This window comes from Carassius auratus, chromosome 41, assembly GCF_003368295.1.
Source record: "Carassius auratus strain Wakin chromosome 41, ASM336829v1, whole genome shotgun sequence".
NCBI lineage: Eukaryota > Metazoa > Chordata > Actinopteri > Cypriniformes > Cyprinidae > Carassius > Carassius auratus.
Genome location: NC_039283.1, coordinates 23,394,640 through 23,407,578, shown reverse-complemented (window position 1 = coordinate 23,407,578; position 12,939 = coordinate 23,394,640). Strand labels below are relative to the sequence as shown.

Sequence of the window (12,939 nt, the reverse complement as noted above, 5' to 3'; positions counted from 1 at the left end):
GAGTCTGTTTTGATCGATGGTACTGTCATCACAGTAATTCAACCTACAAACCTTACAGACATATTTCTATTGAGAATTAGTCTGTATGTCATTAAATATAGTCTATTCCCAATGATTAGTCAGACTGTGAAGATGCATTCCACATGGCTTCCAGATGCTGTTTTCAGTCTAAAGGGAAATTAAATCCACACCAGTCTCGCTCCACATCTTCACCTAGGGAAACTGGACTTTCACATTCTGGTTAGTGTCAAAGCAAAGCCTATTCACGTCATTCAGAGCTTTTCAACGACATTTGGGGTGTAATAATTGGTCACAAATAACCTGGAGCCAATCAAATTGTGTTTCGTGTCATTTGATGAGATTCTTTTCAATCAGGTCATGGGGTTAGGAAAAGTGCATAAAGGCTGCGTGCATTTGATACCAGTTCTGTATTTGTACAATTGTATATTTCGCTCACAAAAATAAAGTTATCTTGATTTATATTGTAAAACAGACAAAGAATTTGTGCTCATCATGAACGTCTCTGGGTAAATCAGGCTTGGAGCTACAACATTTGTACAACATCAGTGGAACAATCTATTGATTTATTTGTCACAGAACACAAACACCAAACAGAAATATATTAATAAAAGAAAGTGTGCTAATATCTTAAAATATGACCTACATTATCCCTGAATATCCATGAAAATATAAGATATTGGATGTCTGATATTTACACATTTCAAAATGCACATACGTCTTAAGAAATGAGCGGTGAAGCCTCCCACAGCCAAAAGAGCTCATAAGCAGAGTATTAGAAATCAAGAACTCTTTTTGTAGTTCTGCTGTCGGAATGGAGCTCTAGCTTCTAGTCCACTCAACCAAGAATTAATCAATCAATCAGTCACATGTGCTGGATTTCCATCCTCTTTCTGTAGCTTTTACGTCCATATCCCAGAGAACAATCCCTGGGGGTAGTGAAAAACTCCCGATGTTCAGTGTTCAGTGTTTTTTCCTCAAAGCCTCCACTTCATCCTAGAAGAATTAAAATACTATTTAAGAAGTTGTACTCCGTAACAATGGAAGACCAGCATTAAGGTGAGACAATATTTAAATTCTACAGTGTAAAAACAAACTGGATGGCCATTATTCTGAAGTAAAAATAATAAGCTCTATCAGTTTAAACAGGTTGCATTTTTATCTCACTGCTGCTCTCTTGAGGATGAAGATGGTACTTTTTTGTGCCATTTCCAACTAGATTTAAATTGGAACATAGGATTTAAATGCATTTATTTTTTATGTATTTTTTCCTCTTTTTTTCTTATTTGTTTTTTGCTCAAACAACTGAAATTAAGTTCAATATAATTCTGTTATTTCTGTATTAGATATATATATAATAAAATAAGACTTTATTACCTCCACAAAATTAATCTCACCACTAACCTGTATTCTAATTCTTTTTTCCATCTCGTCCTTCAGTTCATCTTTAAGCTCCTTTATGTCCCTCCTGGTCATTAAAGAGAGATATTGCAATAAGAGAAATGTGTGATATGATTGTTCAGGTGTGGTAGTCAGGGGTTTATACTCACTCATGCTGTGCTTTGAGGAGATCCAGTGACATGCGGAGATCTTTGAGTTCTGTCAGCACAGAGGCCAGGGAAGCGCTCTCCTCCTGAACCACAGCTTTGCTTTCAGTCTGTGTCTTGGTTGGTGAAGTGGTCTTCGCTTCCTGGTCTGTCTTGGTGGAAGGTGATGACGGAGGTTCTGTAGCCTGTAGAAAAAAATACCAGCAGCTGAAAAACAGAGGGATATAACTTCCAGGACAAAATTACAAAATGTTAATAAATGCATTACCAAAGTAATGTAAGAAACTGTTCAGTTTTGCACAAGGGCACATACAACTGATAAGTGACAGTTAATACTTTTACACTGTTACGAATAACAAAAAGAAGAGGAGGAGAAGAAGTTTTTTGTGTACCAAAATAGCAAATTAGACTGATTTCTGAAGGATCATGTGACACTGAACACTGGAGTAAAAACTCAGCTTTTCAAATCACCGGAATAAACTACATTTCCAAAGACATTCAAAAAGATTATTTGTAAATTTTAATAATATTTCTCAATATTATTGATTTTAATTGTATTTTTCATCAAAAACATAAAAAATCTTACCGCCCTCAAACTTTTTAACAGTCGCATATACCAGACATGTTTTAGAAATATAATTCCATAATCTAATGCCATTGCTTTTCCAACCTTTGGTAACACTTTAGAACAACTTTCATTAATTGCCCTTTAAAACATGACATAATGTTTAACAGATCAATAGTTAATGTGCTTTCAAACATGAATCTATATGATAATACAGTGTATGAATCCCATTTTAAATATTCGAAGGCACATGAGCTGAGCTGATCTGTGAAGCATTATATAATGTAATAATATTATAAATTAAAGCTATTATAAAGAGTTATCCAAACCTCTGGACTATTTTGTGGTAATCCATCTTTCTCTTCTGAAGTTTCATTGTTGTCAATTTCAGCTGGAACCTTTATGAAAAAACAAATGTCATTTGCATTATTTTTCAAGACATTAGAATGTATTAACATTTACTAAAGTTATTTAAAAACTACTTCATCGACTAAATTTGTATAATTCTTATATAGAATCATGATTCATTGTTTTAAATGATCGACAGTCCTAATTTTTTATATCATTCTTCAAGCACCTCCCCTGATTTGGCTTGAGTGGCACAAACTCAAGCATTGAAAATCACAAGTCTGATTAAAGTATTAATACTCAATTCATTTTGTTGCAATTCAGATCATAAAAAGAAATCATCTTTAAAAATCAACTCAAATTAAGCTCACTTGTCCCGCAGTGGTGAGGGCTGTTGGTGGTCTTCTCTGTGGAGGTTTGGCTCTGTTGGCTGTGGGATGGCTCAGTTTCTCGGAGGACACATCTACACCATCAAACTGGTCAGGGGTTTTCTCTATAACCTCCTTATTGTCTTTAACCTCTTTCTGTACTGGTGAAACTGGGGGCTGTTTAGGCGAGACAAGTTGTGGCTCTTCATTTCTAAGGGGGAAATATGTATTACAATGCATTAAAACACATTTAAGAAACCTAGTCTAAGTACTTCAAATACAAAGCAAGCAGGAACCACAGATTGTCAGTGCAGTTTCAATGTAATAGCACTGTTCTCTGCACTGAAATCAAAATAAACATCAGCATCTGTAACATGGTGACTATGCTATCAATTTGTGTTGAATGCATTTTAAAGTACTGACAGCTTTCTTTCAAACAATGCACTACTTTGATTTGTTGTGGAAAGGGTTCAATCTAACTGGTAATTGACAGTAATGTCTTCTGTTTGTGCATGCATTACAGTCAGAATGACAGTTCTTTCTGTAAGCTCTGCTTGAAGACTCAGTCTCACAGGAAAAAACAGGAAACATGCAGTTTGGGTTTGTTTAGTCCCTCAGCAACTCATAAAATTTTCATCGCTCTTTGCAAGACTGAGCATTCACAGGCCCATGGCATGCTAAATGATTGTCTAATGAGGGGGAATTCAGTCCCTCTCAGCATGATTATAAATCTGACCGATGGAAGGAAACTCATGATTTTATTTCTCTGGTGAAATAGTGAAAAACTTTTGTGTTTGAGATTACTTATTTTTAGGGATGCACGATATAGGATTTTGGCCGATATTCGATATGCCGATATTTTCAAAATAATTTTGGCCGATGCCGATATCGATATATATACAAATATATACTGATATATTTAAACTTTAATTTTACTGAAGAGAAATCCATGTATCTCTTCTGTACTGATTCTACCATAAATGTATTATTTTACAAATGTAGACAGACATTCACATCTGAAAAACAGGTCAATTATTTCACTTGGAGAATATCGGTTTGGCTCATCGGCAGAAATATTCATATCGGCCGATACCGATGATGGTCATTTTAAGCTTTTATCGGCCGATACCGATGTTGTGCCGATATTATCGTGCATCCCTACTTATTTTTGCCATTACTTAATTAAGCATTACTCAAGAGCATCACAGAAGGTTGTATGGTCGAAGATGAGGAGGCATCACTTACTTTGGTACTAGTTTTATGGGCTTCTCCTTCACTGGTGGTGGTGGAACGGCTGGTTTGTGTAAACCAGGCAACTTAATTTTACCAGGTGGGTCACTTCGAAAATCTTTAGCATCTGGTTTCTCACCTATGTAAAGGACAGAAAGGCCAAAGGAGAGATAAATATTATCATAATGGGTACATTTCCTCAGAAAAGCAGTGCTTTTAAATGCACTCAAATATTTAGAATTCAGTCATCAATACAGGATGTTACACTTCAGCAAGCTTATTTATAGGCGTGTTCATAATGATTACTTTTAGTCTCCGTTTTTGGGTTTGTGTCAGAGCTGTTCTGGTCCATCACTGGCATCTGGTTCACTGTGATATAAAGATACAAGATTTGGCTGTCAGTATCAAGATGTTTCATTAAAATCTGACAGCAGAGGCTCTTATGCATTTGTGCTTTTGTTGTTTTTGTTTCCACTCTTTCCATCCCTGTTTTTGCTACAACTGTAACAAAAATCCAGCCTTTTTTTTTTGGACCGTTACAGAGTATCTTTTATCCCCAGAATACCAGAGGAGGCCAGTCAGCACCCTCATTCTTTTTCAGAATTTGCCCTTTACAAACTTTTAAAATAACAGCACAAAACAAACATCACTTTGAAGCATTCTCACAACTACACGGGTTACAGGCTGGACATCTCCGTGGCATGGGAACTTTCTCTGAAAAATGAGCAAAAGAGCCAGTCTGCAGTTTGCTGTGGCTACAAAAACAAATTCTCATGGTTTCCCTTAATAAACCCCAATGAGTTCAAGTATCACCAGCCTTTACTTTGTCCTACAAAATAAAAACATCAAATCTCCATGCTCATTCAGAATTACACTTGTGGAGTCAAAATCAAAAAAGACACTGAAGTCACAATACAAGACTAAATTAAATCCTAAATCTTACCAAAGCCATAAATATCACATGTAATTACTTTGAGTAAACATCCTCTCATACAGAACATTAGTTCACCTCCCATCATAATCATGATAAGATCTTTTCTTTTGAAACCAAATCTTCCAAAAAACCTATTATTCTGTGACTTTCTAAATGCCTGGAGTCATAAGACAAGCGATTTCAACTGCAATCACATCTAGCATGTAGAGAACACTAAATATAATGTCTATACATACCTTCTGAGTTTTGTCAGTATTCCAACATTACAATCCTATGTGCATATGAAGACGTTTATATGTAGAGAGCACTGTGGTACTCCGCTTTGCCCTTGCCTTTCTCTAGAGTCTGCTCACATGAAATCTCTTCATGGCCTATGACTTCCTGTCACAGCCCCACACAGCTGCATCAGTGTTTCTTAAAGCGGTTTTGTGGTTATGACTGTTGTGTGTGTGTAGGCATATTTAAAACTTCAGTATTGAACAGAGATTCCTGCGCTACATTTCCTGGTTTTTAAGATCACTTTCATACGGTCACAGATAATTGTGCAGTAAACCAAATCTGATCAGCCTGAGGGGAAATGGAGTCTCACGCTCGAGTGAAAACAAAACTACTTCCTGTCCTAGAAATAACAGGTGCAGAAACTGTATTTTACAGTATCCATGTAGTTTCAATCAGAAAATGTTTATGAACTACCAAACATAAGCTAATATTCAACTTAAGTCATCAGAAAAGTCAAGCTGCTATTTTTTTTTTATAGTGTACCAATAAAGACTGCTTAGCACTGTATAAAGTCAACAGAATGTACATTAAATGTTTATATTCTTTGTAAAAGCAAAATAACTAAGCTGTTCAACTGCAAAGAGGAAATTTAAGTTCCGTTTTGAACTTTAAAAAATTGTACCAAAGTAAAAATATTCTTATCAGCATCTAATAATGGTTGTCTAATTAAAAAAAAAGTGAAGTATGCAACTACTGTGTGTTCCTTGATTAAAACCATAACTCAATAGTCATTATTTACCATGAATTCCACCTTAACTGGGATCAAAGTACTTATTTGTGTCTTTTGATGAACTATATCCTATATTTAATGAAGTTGTTATAAAAACACAAAACAGTATGCAAAAATTCAAATTTTATATTACAAGATCCTGTTTTTCAAGCTGAGCATATACTATTTTGTAGTGTATAACTGTGTTAGCATATAAATTATAGTATAGCGTATATCTATAGTACTTATAGTTAGCGTATAACATAGCACTTTCACAAAACAAGTAGTAGTAATTTAGCACGAAAACTGTTATCTCAGCAGTAATGGCTTAGTGGTCAAATCCTTGCAGGGTTCAAACCTACAAACTTGCGATTCAACCTGACAGTAACAAGTGCTTTAAAGATATCCTGATCTTAAAGAATGGCTCTTATCAAATCAGCTCACACCGCCCCCAAAACATCTTTTAATGCTATTTCTATCAACATTTCCTGCTACTTGTCAAACCAGCCTTTCTGCTATGACAGGTTCTGATGTCTTACCAGTGTTTTTCTGAGAGCCATGTCTCACCGGTGGCTGTCCTGCGTTACCAGTCTGTCAGAAACAAGAAATTATCAACAAAAATGCAGATTAGTCTTTCTGAGCAGGATGTAGCTCACACCCTTTCCATGTAGAAGGAAACAAGTTGCCGTTTTTAGTGTTCCTCTCTTCTAATGGAAACCTCTGACTCAACCTCTTTTAATAATCCCAAAGTAACAGGAAGCAGATACAGTCACGTATAGGCCACAGTTAGCCTTCTTGTGTAATCACAGACAGGATCAATGTATTCGAAACAGATTTATAACCTCTGGTTTGTTCAAACAAATGTAACTATTTGGAAACTAAAACGAATGTCCTTTGGCCTTGGTTTTCTGAACCAGCACATTACTAAAAGTCCAGAGTGGTGTTGACAAAAAGGAGACTCCCATTCTCTAAGAGCGCAACAAATGGGCAAATCATGAGAACATTTCTCTGTCCCACACTCACATGAAGAGCATCCGCTGGAATCACCATGACAAAGTTATCGGGAAAAAAGCCCCTGTGTCCGTTCAGTTCCCCCTCCCACCAGCCCTCGTCCTCAGTGGTCTTCAGGGAAAAAGAGAAAGAAAATAAAAGCACAAAACTGTATCACTGCCCAGGAAAACACACAAACTTGTATGGGGTATAAACAATCAAACAAGGATGTATTCAGTTATAAATACACATAACATATCACTCCACACCCTTTTTAATTACTGACCTCAAATGTTTGGAAAGTAGTATGTAAGATTTTTAAGAAACGAATACTTTTATTCAGCAAGGAGTATTAAATGAATGCGCATCTATTTACTTAATTGATAAGTACAGTAGTCATTTAAGTAGACATGTTATAAGCAAGATAATGCTGTATTTATCCCAAAATACACCACTTAAGAATGCCAACACAAAATAATTGTGTATCATTCTAATCACCAGATCATCAATTATTATTTTGCCGTAATGAACAGCTGACTGATATTATCCTTTACATACAAATCTAATGATTTAACATTGTTTTTCTTTAGAAAATGTACTGCGTGCCGTATAAATAGAAAGCAGTCATTCGGTCACCAATGACACACCTTGTTGACGATTGCTATGACGTCTCCCTTCTTCAGGTTCAACTCGTCTTCGGCAACAGCTGTGTAGTCGAACATGGCCTGACAACATTCTTTCACTGTGGTGAAATTAAACATGTAATTAGTCACATCAGATGCACTAACATTGTGATTAACTTATTAGCAAGTTGGACGTTTCCTTAACAGATTTGCCCTGAAGGTTTGGTGAGTGAATCTGAAAGCACATGTTTGAAACCCTTAGGGAAGTCCTTTAAGAATAGATCTGTTCATTCACTGATAACTGAGTAACCTTTGTCTTAAGACTCTGTGTTCTCTGTCACGGTCTATTATGAGAATCGTGTTATTCAGACCTCTTCACGTTGAAGAATACAACATCAAGAACCAGCTAAACAGCATTTACATTACTGTACCAACATCATATCTGTACGGTATGGCATGTTTTCAGACTTCTCACCACTTGATGCTTTTCTCCGTAAACTTGGTCTCTGTTGTACTTTTCCCTGTATGAAAAAAGGTAAAGAGTAAAATTATAACATAACAGAACAACATAACATATCATAACATAACATAACATAACATTCACCTCTTTACTGAAGACTTCAGAGAGTTTAGGCCTGGCTGTGGCTTCGGTTGTCTTACCATCTGCAGAAGACAGATGTTTGAACAGATGATTACTCTATTTAAATATTTGGTATTTAGCCTTAGTTCTAAGGCTAACAGTGAGCAACAGCAGACAAACCTAAGGCTAACCAGAATCCAACCAAATCCAAAACATGTTGTCTGACAAACAGTACAGTGTTTAAGCACCACTCAATTGCGTGGGGCCCCATGGTCCGGAGGGGGCCATTTCTAATGAGGGGCCCCCGCAGGGCCAGCATGCTTAGGGCCCCAGAACTATAAACACACACCTGCTGACAAAAACACTCTTCAGAAAGCATTTGTGGTTGTCCACAAAAGACTGCATGAAGTTATGCTGCAAGATTCAACTACTGGTACACCAGAAAAACAGGACGCCCAAGTTCCAACAATCTTTACCACAACAACTACGGTGAGCACTGTATCCTTTGTAAAGATTCTCAGATTAGATTACGTTAGATATGCAAAAGAAATGCAAGCTCCAGTTCAATGCAAAATCTCACCATTTGAAGGGACAAAAATTTCCTTCACAAAATTTGATGGAAAGGCTCCAACTTGGTTATTTTTTTTCCCCATCCACCATCCATCTTCAATCTGCCAGACAAAATAGTAAATATAGCAGAACATTTGTTTAAAACAACAACAACGGACGTTTCTAGGTTTTAAATCTGATTTGGAAACAAACATTTCCCACACAGAAAGCAAAAGCAAAAGTTACTAGTAAGACATGAGACCATCCACATAAGACTCCATCAATAAGGTTTACAGAAATGTGAAAACGTATTACCTCTCGGAGAATCTCGATGGTCTCTCCGACCACCAGCGCCAGCTCGTCTTCGTTCAGTGGGGTGTAGGCAAAAGCCACCTCACATTTCCTCGCCTGTACCTTTGGTTTCTTCGCTGGAGCGGTGAAGTAGGAAGGAAACATTTGTAACATGTCAAGACGTTAATGTGTGAGGACAACTGAACTGAGCTAGACTGCAAAAGCACTTCCAGCTTTCACTTTTACAAGTACTTCACTTTTATGACAAACACTATTTTATGGTGGATATAGTAACAGCCTATGGATTTTAGTGGGTATAATTTGAGAACGGATGTGGACACAAGCCTTCCATTAACCTAACGTTACTTATTTTAGTTTATCAAGTCAGATGCTTTGGATAGCTTCAGATTCTAACGCCACGAATGTACTGTAGTTTAATAAAAAAAACTAGATCAACAATTTAAATATATCCCCATATATTTTATATCATCAGCAATTTTTAATTCTTCCCGTCTTGTTTGGAGCCACTCCAAGAGACTCTCAACAACGACTCGTTTTATGAAGGGTAGGCCTATATTCGTTCATTCGGTCCAGCCAAACATACTGCATCTGCACAGCCAGCACTCAAGATTTCATCGGTTCGTACTATAGTCGGTCTTTAAGGCAGGTTATAGTCACACACTTCAAATTAGATTCATATAAACTTATACAGAAAATAATCCAGTGAATTGAAGAAAACAAGAGATTTGTTCACCTAAAAAAATACATTTACGATTTTAAGTTTATCATGTTTGTTATTTAACATAATAGAAACTTACATTTCCTTAGGCTTCTTGGCTCTCTGTTGCTTTCCCCTATTAAGTAAACAGGAACTTCCTGTAAGAAGAAAAATAGCCATTTTGAAAGTGACCATTGTGGTTACCAGGAAAGCTATGGAAAGAGTGCTCTACAGGTCCAGACCTTGGCGAAGTTGCAGGGGAACATGCCTCTCTTTCCTCTCAGCTCTCCCTCCAGCCATCCTTCCTCTTTGCCCTTTGAGACGTTCTTCACAACATCCCCTACACATATCGTCAACTCATCTGGCATGGTGGCCTCAAAGTCCATAAGCACAAGCACCTCTAAAAAGAACAGGAGCAAGGGGCGAACAGATAAGCATCTAAAATGAAGTTTTACATATTTATATTCCACAAATTGTTTTCCTCAAGTCTGCAGATTTCATATGGGCCACCTATGATGTTACTCCTTTGTACTTTCTCAATAATGAGAAAGCTTTATCTTTTCTGAAATACTTACCCTATGGACAAATAAGTCTAATTATGTGAAAGACATGAAAAAACATGATGGTGGTAGGATTTGACTCTCAAGTGCAGACTAATGGAGCTGGACAGCCATGGGTCATGCGTTTCAACAGACATCCAGGTATGTGAGCTGAACCTGAGCGACCTGAACTCAAGAATAAATAGCAGTACAAAGATCACTTTGCATGATTGTCAGTGGCATTTCATCTGATTTCCAGTAAGAAACCCTTGTGTGTTTTATCAGTCTGAATGCCAAGCGTAGTTTGTGATCAGGTAAGCTCAAACAGCATCAACAACAGTGATGCTGGTGTCATAAACAGTCGTCATTTCCAGGTTTTTTTTTTTTAACCAAATGTGTCACACTAAGTTAATCAGTGAATAAATAAATACATACAGCTATGCATAAATGTAAGTAATAATATTAAAAGCTCTGCTCAGTCTAACCCATCTGTCACTTCTTCGTCATTTATGGTTTACTTAAAGTATATTGCTTAAATTATATTGCACTTAGTAGCCTATACTACAGTTCACATGAACACTAGATACTGTATATAACCACTGTTTGTTTCTTTATAATACATTGATCTAGTCATGAAAATAGCAATAGATGTTGGAATGTCAAGAATATAAAAAAAGATAAATAATAATAATAATAATATTGTGTATATATATATATATATATATATATATATATATATATATATATATATATATATATATATATATATATATGGATGGGGGATGCTTTTGGAAATGTTCACGAAAACGTTTTTATTTCGACGGAAACTGTAACTTTGTATTTTTTGAAACTCCGAGACATTAAACCATTGCGTCGCAAAAAGATTCAGTGTTTCGAAGCGATACAAACGGATCGCGAATCATTTGATTCAGATCCGGACGTCCGAAAGGTTTCGGGGGATGTTTTTATCCCCACCGCCGGAGATAAAAGTAATTCAGCAGAGGCAGGGATGCGTAGACCAGAGAGGTATCAACCCCACCCACCCCGGCAAATCGCACCCTGTATATAGATATAACATAAGAAGGCCTACCACAAACACCACAGCTTGCCAAATCCTTTTGAAACAAAGTTTAAAAACTCACCCATGACCCCGTGAAAGCTGTGTTTGGAGCACCAAGTCAGAAAATGAAGATTCCGTTCAGTTCTCAAGTGTCATGGAATCCCTGTGAACCCACGGCTTGATTTTGTAGTGTTACACAATCCAGAGAAACTGAAAGCTTCCTTGGACCTCCTTCTTTCTAGTCATTCGTGAGCATTGTTGGGGGAAAATAAATTTTCAGCTAGTCAAGACACGTTATACCCCGAGAAGAAGCGCTGAAGAGTGTGTAACAGGTGAGACAGGTTTGTGATGATATGAACCTTCTGGTGTCACGTGTCCCACCAAAAATGATGACAATATGTTTACACACTTGAAAGGAATTCGAGGAAAAACATGTTTAAATACAACCTTGATTTTACAGGAGCGTAATCTTTGTTAAACAAGAGTGTCTTTACATTAGTTCTTTCAGTCTATCCCACACTTAACTGAACAGATAGCAGAGATTTGTTCTGAGACTAATGCTTTTATTTAAAGTGCCTTTGGTTTAAAGCTATTATCTGCAATGACAGGTTAATATTTTGGTTTTGGGAGTCCCCCAACCACAAGTTGACATGCATGCAAGGTAAAAAAAACAAAAAAAAACACGTTCATTCATTGACTTTTTTTTGTGACAGCGCCACCTACCGAGTCAGAGAGCTACAGTCCCAGGAACGCATTTCAACATAGTTTTGGAGGACCGAGAAAAAGTGCCACCAATGCACTATTTTCACCCAGTTTTAACTACTTAGTTTAAGAGGTTTTTAAAGGTTTATTTCCCCCAAATACTACTTTCTTTATTGCAATTAAACCTGGTTCCTACGAATGTTGAATAATTATTGGGTATAAGTATCATAATATAATAACTCATCAAGTGAAATAAACAAGGAATCATGTTATAGTCTTTTCAGTCACTAGACGACTGGGGGTAGATTTAACATTGTGTATATTTTATAAAATAACATATTACAACAGTTGAACTTGAACTGATAAAAAAAAAAGTTTTTTACATGAACCACATAGAAAGAACTTCATGGACAAGTCTTCACCGACGCCTAAGAGAGAGAAGTGAATGAAATAAGGAACATTTAGTTGAACATGTTGTACTCTCTAATTTTAAATTTCATTTTTAAAAGATCTTAGTGACCACAGAGCGCACACACATATACAATACAAAAATAATTATATAAATAATTATATAAATCTTCATGTTCATAATATTGTTATTGCATACTGTTTAAAGATTTGGAAAAAAAATATGTTGATGTTGTGGGAACAAAGGTTCTTTAAATATTAATGTCAATGAAGCCCATCTGAACTGAGAAAAAAAAAATAGGGATGCAAGAAATCTGAATGGAAATAACATATTATTGACATAACTTTTCCTGACCTTTAAACATTTAAAGTGCACATTGTGATGTACAGTATGCAGCAGCACTACCTGCCAGCTGGATGCTTTCCCCCTTTTTCTTAATTGTTTCTCTATCACCGTATTAAATTCTTCCACTTCACTGAA

General features: G+C 36.4%; 1 protein-coding gene across 2 annotated transcripts; it reads right to left on the bottom strand.

The window, feature by feature from the left end:
• Positions 1-409: 409 nt before the first annotated feature.
• On the bottom strand, positions 410-11,703 carry LOC113059324 (SH3 domain-containing kinase-binding protein 1-like). Of its 2 annotated transcripts, XM_026227748.1 has the most exons (17): positions 11,431-11,702; positions 9,992-10,149; positions 9,850-9,907; positions 9,056-9,168; positions 8,772-8,862; positions 8,216-8,274; positions 8,087-8,132; positions 7,636-7,730; positions 7,022-7,120; positions 6,538-6,589; positions 4,383-4,445; positions 4,092-4,215; positions 2,850-3,057; positions 2,460-2,528; positions 1,569-1,750; positions 1,423-1,486; positions 410-1,014 (listed from the first exon to the last, which is right to left on the bottom strand). In XM_026227748.1, the coding sequence occupies exons 1-17, from the start codon at positions 11,432-11,434 to the stop codon at positions 982-984; spliced, it is 1,518 nt and encodes a 505-aa protein (XP_026083533.1). In that variant the 5' UTR covers positions 11,435-11,702; the 3' UTR covers positions 410-981. The 2 variants fall into 2 exon arrangements, with proteins under 2 accessions (XP_026083533.1, XP_026083534.1); XM_026227749.1 differs by lacking the exon at positions 2,460-2,528 and having other exon boundaries at positions 11,431-11,703.
• Between the last annotated feature and the right edge of the window lie 1,236 nt (positions 11,704-12,939).